The sequence below is a fragment of the Myotis myotis genome, unplaced genomic scaffold, assembly GCF_014108235.1.
Source record: "Myotis myotis isolate mMyoMyo1 unplaced genomic scaffold, mMyoMyo1.p scaffold_m19_p_11, whole genome shotgun sequence".
NCBI classification, from domain to species: Eukaryota; Metazoa; Chordata; class Mammalia; order Chiroptera; family Vespertilionidae; genus Myotis; species Myotis myotis.
This window is the reverse complement of record NW_023416315.1, coordinates 51377626-51391868: the sequence shown is the minus strand read 5'-3', so window position 1 is coordinate 51391868 and position 14243 is coordinate 51377626. Positions and strand designations below refer to the sequence as shown.

General features: G+C 48.5%; 1 protein-coding gene across 1 annotated transcript in view; it reads left to right on the top strand.

Annotated features, from left to right (window-relative positions):
* Positions 1 to 4657: 4657 nt before the first annotated feature.
* Positions 4658 to 14243, top strand: part of CLCN1 (chloride voltage-gated channel 1) — a 28317-nt gene continuing 18731 nt past the window's right edge. Inside the window, exons 1-7 of the mRNA XM_036328470.1 lie at positions 4658 to 5130; positions 6657 to 6777; positions 7171 to 7302; positions 7847 to 7975; positions 8220 to 8353; positions 9724 to 9801; positions 10844 to 10922. Of these exons, the coding sequence (XP_036184363.1) occupies positions 4819 to 5130; positions 6657 to 6777; positions 7171 to 7302; positions 7847 to 7975; positions 8220 to 8353; positions 9724 to 9801; positions 10844 to 10922 (985 nt within the window). The 5' untranslated portion in view covers positions 4658 to 4818. The remainder of the gene's footprint in view (positions 5131 to 6656; positions 6778 to 7170; positions 7303 to 7846; positions 7976 to 8219; positions 8354 to 9723; positions 9802 to 10843; positions 10923 to 14243) is intronic.

Below are 14243 nucleotides of genomic sequence, written 5' to 3'. Positions count from 1 at the left end.
AGCAGTGTTGCTTCTGGATTCTTTCAAGTATGGGGTGAAGACAGGAAACAGGCTGGCCTGGAACTGGAGGATGAGGTGTGTAGAATTCCTTAGCTCACGGTTCAATTTGGATTTCGGGTTTCCTAGTGTAAGCATAGTTGTAAGAGAATTCTGGGGCAGCCAGGGTAAGATCTAAGCCAGGGGTGGGCAAATTTTTTGACTCGGCCACAATGGGTTCTTAAACTGGTCCGGAGGGCCAGAACAAAAGCATGGATGGAGTGTTTGTGTGAACTAATATAAATTCAAAGTAAACATCATTACATAAAAGGGTACGGTCTTTTTTTTCAACAGTTTTATTCATTTCAAACGGGCCGGATCCTGCCCGCAGGCCGTAGTTTGCCCACGGCTGAATTCTAAGCAGTGGGCTGTGTGTAATTGGGGGATTTTCCGGATGCAATGTGTATGGAGGGCAGATTTGGAGAGGCAAGTGCGCCAGTGCAAACAGGCTATGGAGGCTCAGCAAGAGGGGACATTCTGCAGGAGCATGTGGTGGGAAGCAGCTGGGGGCTGAATGTGGAGGAAGAGCAGAAAGGGACTAAGTGGAGTGGAAGCACATCAGGTGGAGGGAGAGGATATGGCTGGAGAAGACCACTGGGGCAAAGGGCACGGGGAGTGAACTGAAGCTGATTGGCTGTACTATAAGACACAACAGTGGGATATCCTCAAGGGAGGGAAGGATACAACGTCTAGGAGAGGTTAAGAAAGTACTGGAGCCCTAATCGATTTGGCTCAATGGATAGAGTGTCGGCCTGCGGACTGAAGGGTCCCAGGTTCGATTCCGGTCAAGGGCATGTACCTTGGTTGTGGGCACATCCCCAGTAGGGGTTGTGCAGGAGGCAGCTGATCGATGTTTCTAAATCTCTATCCCTCTCCCTCTCTGTCAAAAATCAATAAAATATATTTTTTTAGCCGAAACCGGTTTGGCTCAGTGGATAGAGCGTTGGCCTGCGGACTGAGGGTTCCCGGGTTCGATTCCGGTCAAGGGCATGTACCTGGGCTGCGGGCACATCCCCAGTGGGAGATGTGCAGGAGGCGGCTGATCGATGTTTCTCTCCCATCGATGTTTCTAACTCTCTATCTCTCTCCCTTCCTCTCTGTAAAAAATCAATAAAATATAAAAATATATATATATATATATATATATATATATATATTTTTTTTTTTTTTTTTTTAATTAAGAAAGTACTGGAATAGTGGGACTAACGTTAGTCCCCGTTTTCTGGATAGGAAGGCTTTCAGGAGGAGTGACACATTGGGATTACAGAGGAGCATCTGTCTCAGCCCCAATCCTCCCCACCCCCACCCTTGAATAAGGGTATCAGGTTGAAGTTCAGTCTATTCCCTTCCCCATGCTAACCTCTGCCAGGGGATTCTCTTCTAAAATTATCTCCCTGAGCTGGGGCTGCCCTCCAGCCTGTTTCCTCCAATGGGAAGAGAACAGGAAGAAATGAAACATGGGGGAAGGCCTCTCGGCTGGGGAAGTCATTAATAATCACTACAACTGACAGTATATCGCAGGCACTGCTTGGAGTCTTCCCATCCTCCCACAGTCCCATGAGGTAGTCACTTTCCCATTTTACAGAAAAAGATATGAGGCTCAGAGACTTCAATTATACAAAACAAGTAATGGGACCTGAAGGGCATGGGCTTGGAACCAAGTAGATTTGAATGCTGGCTCAGTCTTTTAAGATACTAGAGACCTTGGCTAAGGTACCTAATCTCACAGAACATCAGTCTCCCATATCTAAAAATGAGAAAAATTATTTCTACCTTCAAAGGTCTCTGAGGATTAAATGTGATGCTGTAGGGAAAATTGCATGGCGTTAATGCATTAACTCTCCCAAAATAAAGCTTCAGTTTAATGAGAGTTCACATTCAGTGCTTACTAGGGAGCAAACACTATGGTAACTTTATTTTTTTAATCCTCACCCATGGATATGTTTTAATTGATTTTAGAGAGAGAGAGAAACATTGATGTGAGAGAGAAACATCAATTGGTTGCCTCCCATAGGCACCCTGACCAGGGACCTGGAATGTAGGTATGTGCCCTGACCAGGAATTGAACCCCCAACCTTTTGGTGCGTGGGATGATGCTCCAACCAACTGAGCCACCATAGCAGGGTCACAATGGTAACTTTTGCATGCATTCTTTTATCTCCAAGTCACTGCCTTTCTGAGGACACTGAAGCTAGCATGTGAAATATTGTCACCTTGTGTGTGCACCTTAACTAACAATATTGCATCTGTGACTGTTTTCCTAGCATGAGATTTCTTCACTGTGGGGGACTCTAGATTTTTTCCCACCTGAGACTAATGATGATGTTATCGTTCCATCTCAGCCCTAGTTAGGTAGAGAACAGGGGGAAAGTGTATCATACTTGAAAAACCAGAAGAGGGAGGAAGAGATCTGTCCAGTGCTATCTGGAGGGCCTCGTGGAGTGCTAGGGAAGGAACCAAGGATTTTTAAAGAGTCTGGGAGGCAAAGTCCAATGAGTACAGGAGAAATTACTGCCATTTGGTCACTTCTGACAACCTTCCTTCAAATAGCAATTCCTTAAACCTATAGGTTTTAATCTTTTAGTATCACGGACCTTAAGAAAATCTATTTTAAACCTCAGAAGAATATATATCTTACACAGTATACATACCTTTTTTAAATAAAATTTTAAAATGTTTTTATTGATTTTAGAGAGAGAAGAAGGGAGAGGGAGAGAGAGATAGGAACACTGATGAGAGAGAAACATCAACATGCCCCTGCACGCCCCGCTGGGGATGGAGCCTCAAACCAGGCATGTGCCCTGACCAGGAATCAAACCAGAGACCTCCTAGTGATGGGTTGATGCGCAACCACTGAGCAATACCAGCTGGGCCAGTATACATACACCAGAGAACACATGCATGCTTATGAATTTGTTTCCAAATTAAGAGCTTTTCACAGAACTCTCTAGAAGTCCATCTCTGGCCGTCCAAAGAAGAACCTAAGCACTGTACCCATGAGGAGGTCGGGTGGGGGATGGGCATAGTCTACATTTTATTCTCTTGCAGGTGATAACCCATGAGACCTTAACTATTTATAACCTCAAACTCAAGGAATTCCTCTCACATTCTGCACTGGCAGCTGTAGATTTCCTTGGCCCTCCTCATTTCAGAATCCGGGTTTCAAAATTGCAGCAGGTGCTTCTGCTTGGCTTGGTCAAGTGTGAGGGCTTCCCCAGTCCCACCAATCTCTGCCTCCAAATCTCAGAGTCCATAACCAGACCTTGACTTTCTCCGGAATAGTGAAGAAATAGGAATTGTCTTAGATATTTGTTCCTTGGGATTACCAAGACCCTACAGAAACTGGCTACCTTCAGGAGAGCCATACGCCACAGGTTGTTTTTTTTTTTTAACTTGGGCACTGTACTTTCTTTAAGACATATTCCTTTCATCTCACACCAACCCCTTAGAACTCCTTCCTTATTTTCTGATGCGGAGATGGTGGGTATCACAGACCCTTCAGTCCCTCAAATGGACACATGTTTACCTTTGTGGGTGGGTAGATTATTCGCCTTCGAGCTTGGAGGATTTGTTAGAAAAGGTACATTTGATGGTATCCATCGTCCCACATGGCTTGGACAGATCCATTTAGCCTAGATCCAAATTTACTTGTAGACCGGATGTTTAGTGTCCCTCCCTATCATGCCTGAACTTGGACTGTCCTGGCACAGGCCTCACTTGGTGATGGATCCTAAACTACACATTGACTCATGTTTGCAACTTTTCTTCTATAGTAAGGAGTTCACAGGAGAAAGAATGTCCTAGGAAAGTTGGTTAAAAAAAGAGAGAGAGAGAGAAAGAAAGAAAAAGAAAAAAGAGTGATGCCAGATAGAATAGTTTGTTCTTGGCCAAAAATGATTTATTGACCTGAAAAAGGGAAGAATAGCAGACTACTTCCCCATCATCATTCATATTTGTGGGTTCTCATGAGAAATACTCCCTTCCCTCCTCTGCATCCCCCTGCCCCTGGCCCACTTCCCCCTGTTATCTAACCCACTGGGTAGACAGGCGGGCACCGCTCAGTCCACACGGAAGCTGAGTCCCTCCCCATAAATTCATGATGCTTGTGCACTGACACTTCTCAGTCTGGGAAGTGGTAGAAATGCCAGAAGTCAAGGCTATCACTCTGCTTCCCACAGCGCCCCACACCCAGTGGGTGACAGATAAGGTGGGGTCAAGGGATGGCACCAAAGCATTATTAGCAGCCCCTGGCAGTCAGAAAGGCAAACCAGGAGGAGAAAACTGAACACTGATGGTTTGGGAGAGGTGGTCTGACAGATGAGAACTAAACCTTGGGAAGACACAGAACAGGGAACAACTCAGCAGGGAAAGATGGGAGAGAAGCATCAGTTACTCCCCAAGGTGAGTTACTCTCCAGTGTTTCCAGACCTTGAAATCACTCCGTCCATGCCCAGCACCGCAGCCTGGTCTTCCACATGCTGGGGAACAGAGGGGCGGCACTGGATGGTGTAGGTTTATCATGCTCTGGATGCACACAGGTTGGAGAGCATGCTGAGCAGTTTTTCATCCTGGTCTGGGCGATATTTATAGAGGGACCAGTGGCTTGGGGCTGGCAGCCTCCTGGTGACTAAAGAGGGGGACAGTGCTGCTGCCCTGCTGAGGGAATTCCCTGCGGGGCTGTCCCTCAGGTTCTCACCCCAGCCCCACCCCCACACTGCTCTCACACCTGCTTCGACCCCAAGCAGATCAGATGTGGCAGTGGGGGGGTCATGTGATGGAGAGATGGCTATATATAGCTGGGGGTGGGCATGCTGCCCCAGACGCCTTGGGGACAGGCAAGAGGACAGGCTTAAGGAGCTGTACTGGGGGTTGGACAGGGGCAAGCAGGCCAAGGCCTGGCGGGGGGGAGGGAGCATGAAGCCATCTGAGTCCCCGCGGCGTGGGCGCGAACAAAGCTGGTGGGGTAGTGCCCCCCAGTACCAGTACATGCCCTTCGAACACTGCACCAGCTACGGACTGCCCTCGGAGAATGGGGGCCTTCAGCATAGGTCCCGGAGGGATGCAGGCTCCCGTCCCAACGCCCACCCCACACAGGTAAAGCCCTGAGGGGAGGGGTGGTGGGTTGGAGGAGCTGGCGGTGTGATGGACTGAGGGAAATTAGGGGTTGGGTGAAAAGAAAGAGCAGTGTTATTTTTTTTAACTTAAAAAGTGCATGGCAGTGTATTCAAAATATGACAATCCTGCCGAGGGCTGGACCTAGCTCAGTAGACACAAGTCCTTTTATATGACCTTTCCCAGCAATCTCATGAATCCTATGGGACGGCAAAGCCACACATGCATGAGGAGATCATGCTTACATAAGCTACACGAGTGACTGGCTGAGGAGTCCATGCCACAGCATGTGTGAGCTCCCTCATACCCTCACCCACATGCAGTATCCTCTCCCCCCCCCCCACAAAACACACACACACACACACACACACACATACACAGGCATTCTTGCTAACCAAGCCTAGATGCCACCCCCCTTTCAGATTGGACGCCTCCCTTCCCTCCCCAGCCCTGCTTTGCTATTGTACTTAGTCCTGAACCAGCCAGCACTGACCTGGCTCCTTCAGTGTTCCCCAGTTCTGGTCTAGAGCACCCCTCTTCCTCATCTCCGCCAGCCTGGGACCCAAGGGAATGAGACAGCCTGTGGAAGGGCCTGTACTGAGCACCATTGGTAGGTAGTATCTTCTTGCTGTGTCCTGGCTGGGGTGTGGACAGAAACATTACCTCCCTCATCACTAACCTCATTCCAGAAGACGGAACAGCCGTGAGCCTGTACCTGCCCACTACTCCAGCTCCCACTCTACTGCTCATATTGTGAAATCAGATCTCTTCCACTCAGGCTCTCCCAGAACCAGCAACATGGCCTGGCCTGACCCTGGCCCCAGAGGAGGGAGTTAGTGCAGTGGGGCAGGCCAGGCTACCTGGGGATGAGAGTGGAGGGCTACCAAATCCGAGGGGGGCCCCTCTGTGCTCTTCACATTTTGGGGGAGCATCTAATTACCCTGCTCTGACAGGAAGTGAATTGACTTGCCTTCTCAGGACTCGTTTCTGTTGGTGTACACGAGTCCAGGGAGTGAGGGATGGGCTTTCTCTAAGCTTGGCCGGGCATCTCAGAGGCCTCCAGTATGGCTAGACACACCAAGGCACAGTGCAGCCAAGAGTCACCTGCTGGCCTGTCTTCATCCCATCATGTCAGGATTCCAGGAGAGAAGTTGGGGTAGGGGAGTCTGGGGATATTAGCGAGACGGCTGAGATACAGTAAGCAGAGTGACACAGAAAACTTTTAATTGACACAGGTGCACAGTTCTAACTCTACTTAGAGTAGAAATTGGCCTCCTTGATGAAGGTTGCCATGGACCAAGATGAGTACAGATGGAGAGGGACATGTATGAATGGAGAGTGGGGAGCTGAGGGCAGGAGGACCACAAAGTGGCGCTGCCTGAGGCCCTCAACACCCAGGATTTTAAAAGATTGTCTGTTTGTATATTTCTGTGGGTCTATGTGCTTCCCTCTGTCTATTCCTTTTGACTTTTCTGCAAGACAGGCATTCCCATTCTCCCTCTGTCCAGATTTATGGCCATCACAAGGAGCAATTCTCAGACAAGGAGCAGGGCATGGGGATGCCCAGGAAGATGGGCTCCAGTGCCACCATGGACAGCACAGATGAGGACCACTATTCCAAATGCCAAGGTGATGGGGACTGCAGAATAAAGTGATCTGGGATAGAGGAGGGGCAGGGCTTAGGAGAATAACTTGGACATCCTATTACATATATCCCACCCTCCCACTCCCCACAGAAACCCCAGAGCCCTCCTCCCAGTATTAAGGAGAGGCAGCTCTCCTCACTTCTTTCTCACTTGCCTTGTTCCCCTCTTTCCCTCCTGCTCAACCCCGATAAATGAGTTTTAGAAAGAAATTCAAGAATCCAGTAGGGAACTGAACTTTAGTGCCTTTGGAAGGGGCCAGGCAGCACCTGGCAGAGAAATGAAGAATGAGACGTGAGATGACATATCCCCTCCAGCCCTCAGTCATAGGCCTGAGCAGTGACTGGTTACCACTCTCCTTTACCCCTTTCTCTTATAGATTGTACCTACCGCCTGGGACGTGTGGTGAGAAGGAAGTTAGGGGAAGACTGGATCTTTCTGGTGCTTCTGGGGCTGCTTATGGCTCTGGTCAGCTGGAGCATGGATTATGTTAGTGCCAAAACCCTCCAGGGTAGGTTTCACCTGGCCCTGTCCCCTCGGCCTCTCCCCATAACCTGACTGTGTCTAAAATTTCTACTGAGGATAAGCTGGGTGTGTTTTGGGAGGGGGACACTGCACAGAGGAGATCAGGCCCAGACCAAACCTAGATCTATGTCTCCTGTCCCTGCCACCTGCCACCAGCCAAGCTATGGATGTCCCTCTAATACTCACCCCAGTTTTCCCAGGACTTTCTCTGGTTTGAGCACCAAACATCCTAGGATCCAGGAGCATCTCAGTTCCTGGCAAACCGGGGTGGCTGGGCTGCAGGCCCAGCTCCAGTGTGGTTTGTAGCAAGGGCTCCACCTCCTACTAGTGGTGAGAACTGGAAGGAACAGGGCATCTCCAGCAACTCAGGTCTCCCACTCACACATCCAATGAGAATAGTACCATCTCGCGAGATTCTGTGGGATAGTCTTGGTGGGATGATGCTCCTAGCACGCTGACCTGTGTGGCAGAGGGTGGGGGGGGGTGTCCTCCCATCCACGCAGGACTGAGCCCAGTGTGTGTCTCCACAGTCTACAAGTGGACCTACTCCCAGGTGCAGCCCAGCCTTCCTCTGCAGTTCCTGGTGTGGGTGTCCTTCCCACTTATCCTCATCCTCTTCAGCGCCCACTTCTGCCACCTCATCTCTCCCCAGGCTGTTGGTGAGAACTCCCCCTTGGACCCTCCCATGTCAGGTCATCAGTATAATCACATTGTCCTTCCTGTTGACCCTTCCACCCCTCTCCCTCCCTCACCCGGACAGCCCTTGCCCCTGCTTTGTCACTGTCCTCTCCAGCACAGCCCTCTCCCTTCCCCAACCCCATCTCCATGTCCACTGTCTGGATGTTCATCTCCCTTTGAACCTCCAACTTGAAGCTGCACACAATCATTTTGCAATCCTTTTAGGCTCTGGGATCCCTGAGATGAAGACAATACTTCGTGGGGTTATCCTGAAGGAATATCTCACCCTCAAGGCCTTCGTGGCCAAGGTTGTGGCCCTGACTGCAGGGCTGGGCAGTGGCATTCCTGTGGGGAAGGAGGTAGGTGGCAGTCCCTGAGGTGTGAGCTGGGCAGATGGTGGCTCTGGGAACAGACATGAGCATGGGCATGAGGACAAGTGTCAGAGCCAAGGGAGCAAGGGGAACAGGGGGGAAGAGGAGGGAATCATGGGGCAAAATAACAGAAGCATCAGAGCTGGAAGGGCCTCAGAGCAGTCTCCCAACCTGGGCTCTGTTGACATTTGGGGCTGGATAATATTGGTTCTGGGGGGTCATCCTAGGCATGATAGGATGTTCAGCAGCATCCATGGCTTCTACTCCCTCGATGCCAATAGCACCCCAAGTTGTGACAACCAGAATGTCTCCAGACATTGTCAAATGTTCCCTTGGGGGGGGGGGGGTCTTCCCCAGTTGCAGACCTCTGCCTTAGAGACACTCCAGACCAATGCCCTTGTTTTAATATGTGAAAACTGAGACCTAGAGAGAAGCTATGCTTTCTTCAAGGTTATGCTCCTGGGCATTCTTGTCCTGCTACAGTCCATAACCTACACCACAGCCAGAGTCATATTTTCAAAGTGGAATCAGGAATGTCTGACCTCTGCTCAAGAACTTCTAGTGCCTTTCCATTCTTAAAATAAAACCCAAAGTTCTCACTGGGCCTCGAAGGCCCGTGGTGACCCGGCTTCTTGCTATCCCTCTTCGGTCTTCCCAGGCTGCTCCTCACGTACTGTTTTTGGGTAACAATGCCGTCTTCCTGTCCTTCAACCTTGTAAGCTTGTTCCCCTCTCAGGGCTCCTGCGCTTGCTGTGCCCTCAGCCTGGAACACTCTTCCTTCTGGCGCCCACGTGACGCACACCCTCATTTCAATAAGGCACTACTCATTGGTGACCATCCCTGAGCACCTTCTCTAGACACCCCCGCATCATACCTCATCTGTCCCATCTATCTCTGTCCCCTTGCCCTCCCTCGATTTCTTCCTAGACCTTAGAACAGCAGTTCTCAACCTGTGGGTCGCGACCCCTTTGGTGGTCGAACTACCCTTTCACAGGGGTCGCCTAAGACCATCCTACATATCAGATATTTACATCACTATTCATATCAGTAGCAACATTACAGTTATGAAGTAGCAACGAAAATAATTTTATGGTTGGGTCACAACATGAGGAACTGTATTTAAAGGGCCAGAAGGTTGAGAACCACTGCCTTAGAAGTTTCTGCTTTAATAAAATGCTGGTGTATCATCTCCCTTCCTCTCTGGGATGAGGCTCCATGAGGGCAGAACTTCTGTGTTACTCATGTCTGTTTTCAGCAGATAGTACGGTGCCTGGAGCAATAAATGTTTGTGCGTGGAATGACACAGAGCCTCCCACCTGGATCCCTGCCCCTGACCCCTCCCCTCGTCTCTCTCCCAGGGCCCTTTTGTTCACATTGCCAGCATCTGTGCCGCTGTCCTCAGCAAGTTTATGTCTGTGTTCTCTGGGGTGTATGAGGTAAGGTGGAGAAAGTCAAATGAAGTGGGGCTGTGTGTGTTCAGGGTGTCAGGAGGGCTGCCTTTGCTCCGGGCTGGCCTGGATGCTAAAACAGGGCATGGCGCTAATCCACGCTCCCCTGTTCTCCACACACACATATGCCGCCTGTCCTCGCCACCCGACGCCTCTGTTCAGCCTGTGTCTGTCCAGTAATGTCCCCTCCTTCTTGCTCTGCACCCCTGCATTGGAGCCTGCACACGGCTCGCTCCTCTGTTAACCTGCCAGTCCACACCCCTGCCCCATGTCGGTTCCCCTCCCTGATTCCCTCCTGTGCTACCCTGTCCCTCCCTCATTCCTGGTTCCCCACCCCATCCTCTTACACTGCCCCCTTACCTCAGCCCTCTGCCCTCCTTGTCCCGCGTGCTTCTCTGTTGCAGACCGTGCCTGGGCAGCTTGACCTCGTGGTGTCGGCCTGCGCAGTGGGCGTGGGATGCTGCTTTGCAGCCCCTGTCGGAGGCAAGTCCCACTTCCTCCCACCCATTTCCTGAGCATGACTTGGAAGGGGGGTCTGGGTGGCTGCCACAGCTTTGGGGTGGAAGGGGGTGCTCACTGAAGGGACTGGTGGGTGGGCCTTCAGCTCCTGGTCTTCAGACACCCACACTTTTCTACCAAAGAACTGCATGTTCTTTTGAGGCCGACGGCTGTTTCCTGCAGGCTGGATTGGTAGTGCTCTTTGTCTGAAGTCCTTTCCCTCTCTCTTGCTACTGACACTCCTCTCCCTGACTGTCCCCACCTCCTGCCTCACTCTGGTGATCATTTATTGGCTTGCCTGCCCACCATACATTGAGCTAACTTTTATTTCATTTTCTATGTTTGGCCTTGCACTGGGAGGTCACTTCCTGCCTTGGCTTGGGAATTGCAGGGGCAATGGGACCACTATGATTCCCTGTGACTTAAGCCTTTCCTTTTGCCTTATTCCTCGCCCTTGTTTGTTCTCCTTTCCTCTCTCTGCCCCTCTTCCTCACCCCTCCCTTTTCTCTCTTGGTCTGTCTCTCCCTAGTAGCAGCCATACTATTATACTGATATGCTGACGGTGGGCTGTGCTGTGGGAGTCGGCTGTTGCTTTGGGACCCCACTTGGAGGCAAGTGATTTACCCCTCCTATACTAGTCCACTTGCCTGACCTTGCCCCCCCCAAGCGGCTGTCAGCGTCCCCAAGTATGAGTATTGCCAGTTAAAACCAGAGTATAACAAAAGCAGCTAACTTTCAGTGAGCATTTACTGCGTGCAGGCAACATTCTAAGCACTTTACATGTATTCCTGCCAAAAGCTGCACACGACTGAGATTAGAAAGGAGAGAACAGGTTACTTTCCTTGTCCTGGATGACTAATAAGCAGACATGGTCAGAGAAAGCAGTTGTATGTGTTTATTTACTCATCCATGTTCTTTGTAACCAGACCCACAGAACAGGGATTATTTCGACCAGTCATTGGATTCATCAAATGACAGAAAGAACACCAAGTTGACAATTGGAGAAACAAAATTACAGGAATGGCATATGCTCCCTAAATGCACCAGCTGTTAGAGGTATCTTTTCAATTATGAGAATGCGATCAGTCCTTTTGTGGAGGAGGTAGCTAAAGTGGCTTGGCCTGAGGATGATATATGGATAAGCGCTCAGAGTTAATGAAAACGTATCATGTTTCCTTGTCCTGACACTGTGCCAGTGTGCGCCGCGCCGCGTAAGGAGGTGAGGTCAGCAAATGCTGCAGCTGGCAACCCGCTTGCCCTTCTGTTGTCAGCTCTTGACATTAGAGCCACTGGTCCCCATCCATGAAGGGTAGTGTGCTGGAATTTCTACACACGTTGAATTTCACACTTAATGTTTATACCCACTTTCACTTTTTTTTTCTTTTGTTTTTTTTTTTTCTTTTTTTAAATATTTTTTCTTTTTGGGGTGGTGGTGGTGGTGGTGGTGGGTGGTGAGTGGTGGTGGGTGGTGGCGGGGGGGGGGGCACTTTCACTTTTATTTACTCTCTCACCTCACAAATCCAAAAGATCTAAGGAACCTTTTTAGACAGGTAAAACCATTTTTTAAATTAGATTCTTTTAAAGTGAAAAGAACCTGAATTTTCTGCATAAAATTGGAATTTCTGGGATGTGGGAGGAAAGTTTGTCTTGGCCTTGTGTAGAGTATGGGAAAGACCATAGGAAAGTTACAGATAAAACATGGCGCTGAAGCCTGCAGAAACAAACAAAATGTGGCTCCTGACACAAGAAAATGTTAAGCACTGAAAAGTGAAGATGCCGTTTTTTTGTTGTTTGTTTGTTTTTTAGTTAAATTGATTGGGGTGACATTGGTCAACATGAACATATAGGTTTCAGGTGTGGGTTTCTATGTTATAAGATCTGTATATATTGCACTGTCTGCCCACCACCCAAAGTCAAATCTTCTGTCACCACATATTGAGACCTCCTTCACCCCCTACCCCTTCCCTCTGGCAACCACCCCACTGCTGTGTGTTAATGAGTCTCAGTTTTATATCCCACATATGAGTGAAATCATATGGTTCTTAGCTTTTTCAGACTGATTTATTTCACTTAGCATAATGTTCTCAAGATCTATACATGTCGTTGCAAATGGCAATATTTCGTCCTTTCTTATGGCTGAGTAGAATTCCATTGTGTATGTGCACCACATCATCTTTATCCAGTCCTCTATTGTGGGACACTTTGGTTGTTTCCATGTCTTGGCCACTATAAATAATGCTGCCATGAACATAGGGGTGCATATATCTTTATGAATACACTAGTGGCCCTGCACATGAATCTGTGTGCGAGTAGCTCCCTGCTGCACCGCCCCACCCACCTGCTCATAGCTCTCTCTGCTGCACATAGCTTGCTGCCCACCCTCCTGTAGCTCTCCGCTGCTTGTAGCTCACTGCTCTGCCCTCCTGCTGTTCGGTCATTCTGTGACGGCATAACGGACCAATTTGCATATTACCCTATTATAAGTACAGATTATTTTGAGGTTTCGGATATATACCCAGGAGAGGAATTGCTGGGTCGTATGATAGCTCTATTCTCAATTTTTTTTAAAAATATATATTTTATTGATTTTTTACAGAGAGGAAAAGAGAGGGATAGAGAGTTAGAAACATCGATGAGAGAGAAACATCCATCAGCTGCCTCCTGCACACCTCCCACTGGGGATGTGCCCACAACCAAGGTACATGCCCTTGACTGTAATCGAACCTGAGACCTTTCAGTCTGCAGGCCGACGCTCTATCCACTGAGCCAAACGGGTCAGGGCTCTATTCTCAATTTTTTGAGGAATCGCCAGACTGCTTTTCATAGTGGTTGTACCAGCCTACATTCCCACCAGCAGTGGATGAGGGTTCCCTTTTTTCCACGATCTCTCCAACACTTGTTATTTCTTGTTTTGTTGAAAATGGCCACTCTAACAGGTGTAAGGTGATATCTCATTGTAGTTTTGATTTGCATTTCCCTAATTGCCAGTGAGATTGAACATCTTTTCTAATATCCATTGGCTGTTTATGTCGTCTTGGAAGAGGTGTATTTTCAGGTTCTCTGCCCACTTTTTGATTGGGTTGTTTGTTTGTTTGGTATTGAGTTTTATGAGTTCTTTATATATTTTGGAAATTAAACCTTTGTTGGAACTACTGTTTGCAAATATCTCCCATCTGGTTGGCTGCCTTTTTGTTTTTGTTATCAGTTTCTTTTGCTGTGCAGAGCTTTTTAGTTTTATATAGTCCGATGCATTTATTTTTGCCTTTACTTTCCTTGCCTTTGGGGTCAAGTTCATAAAATATTCTCTATGACCAAGGTCCATAAGATTGGTACCTATATTTTCTTCTATGTAACTTATTGTTTCGGCTCTTATATTTAGGTCTTTGATCCATTTTGAATTATTTTTTGTACATGGGGACAAACTGTAACCCAGTTTCGTTCATTTGCAAGTGGCTTTCCAGTTTTCCCAGCACCATGAAGATGTCATTTTAGAATGTTTGTACTAAGTGGCAAATATTACATGGACTTGCAGGTAACATTACTTGACTGGTTTCATTTTATGAACATAGACTAACTCTGAAAGAAGAAAATACTATTAAGATCATTTATTCACTATTTAGTCAACTGTTAATTCCTTGCAGGCTTATACTGATGAAAGAAATAGACTTCAGCATTCTACCAAAATGACAAACACATTTTTGCTTCTGTTACATGTGCTCTGTGCTGCTCTCTGGGCTCTGTGCTGGACCCTGTGCTCTCAAGGAGTTCACCTTGAAAGGGTAGACAGGCAGGCAAGGAGACCACCACTCACAGAAGTGTCTCCTTGGCAGCCTGGGCAAGTGCAATGGGAACCTTCTGCTAAGCTGCCTGGGTGGGGGTTGGGGGCTTGTCAATTGAACTTTATAAGCGATGATGCTTGATCTGACACTTAG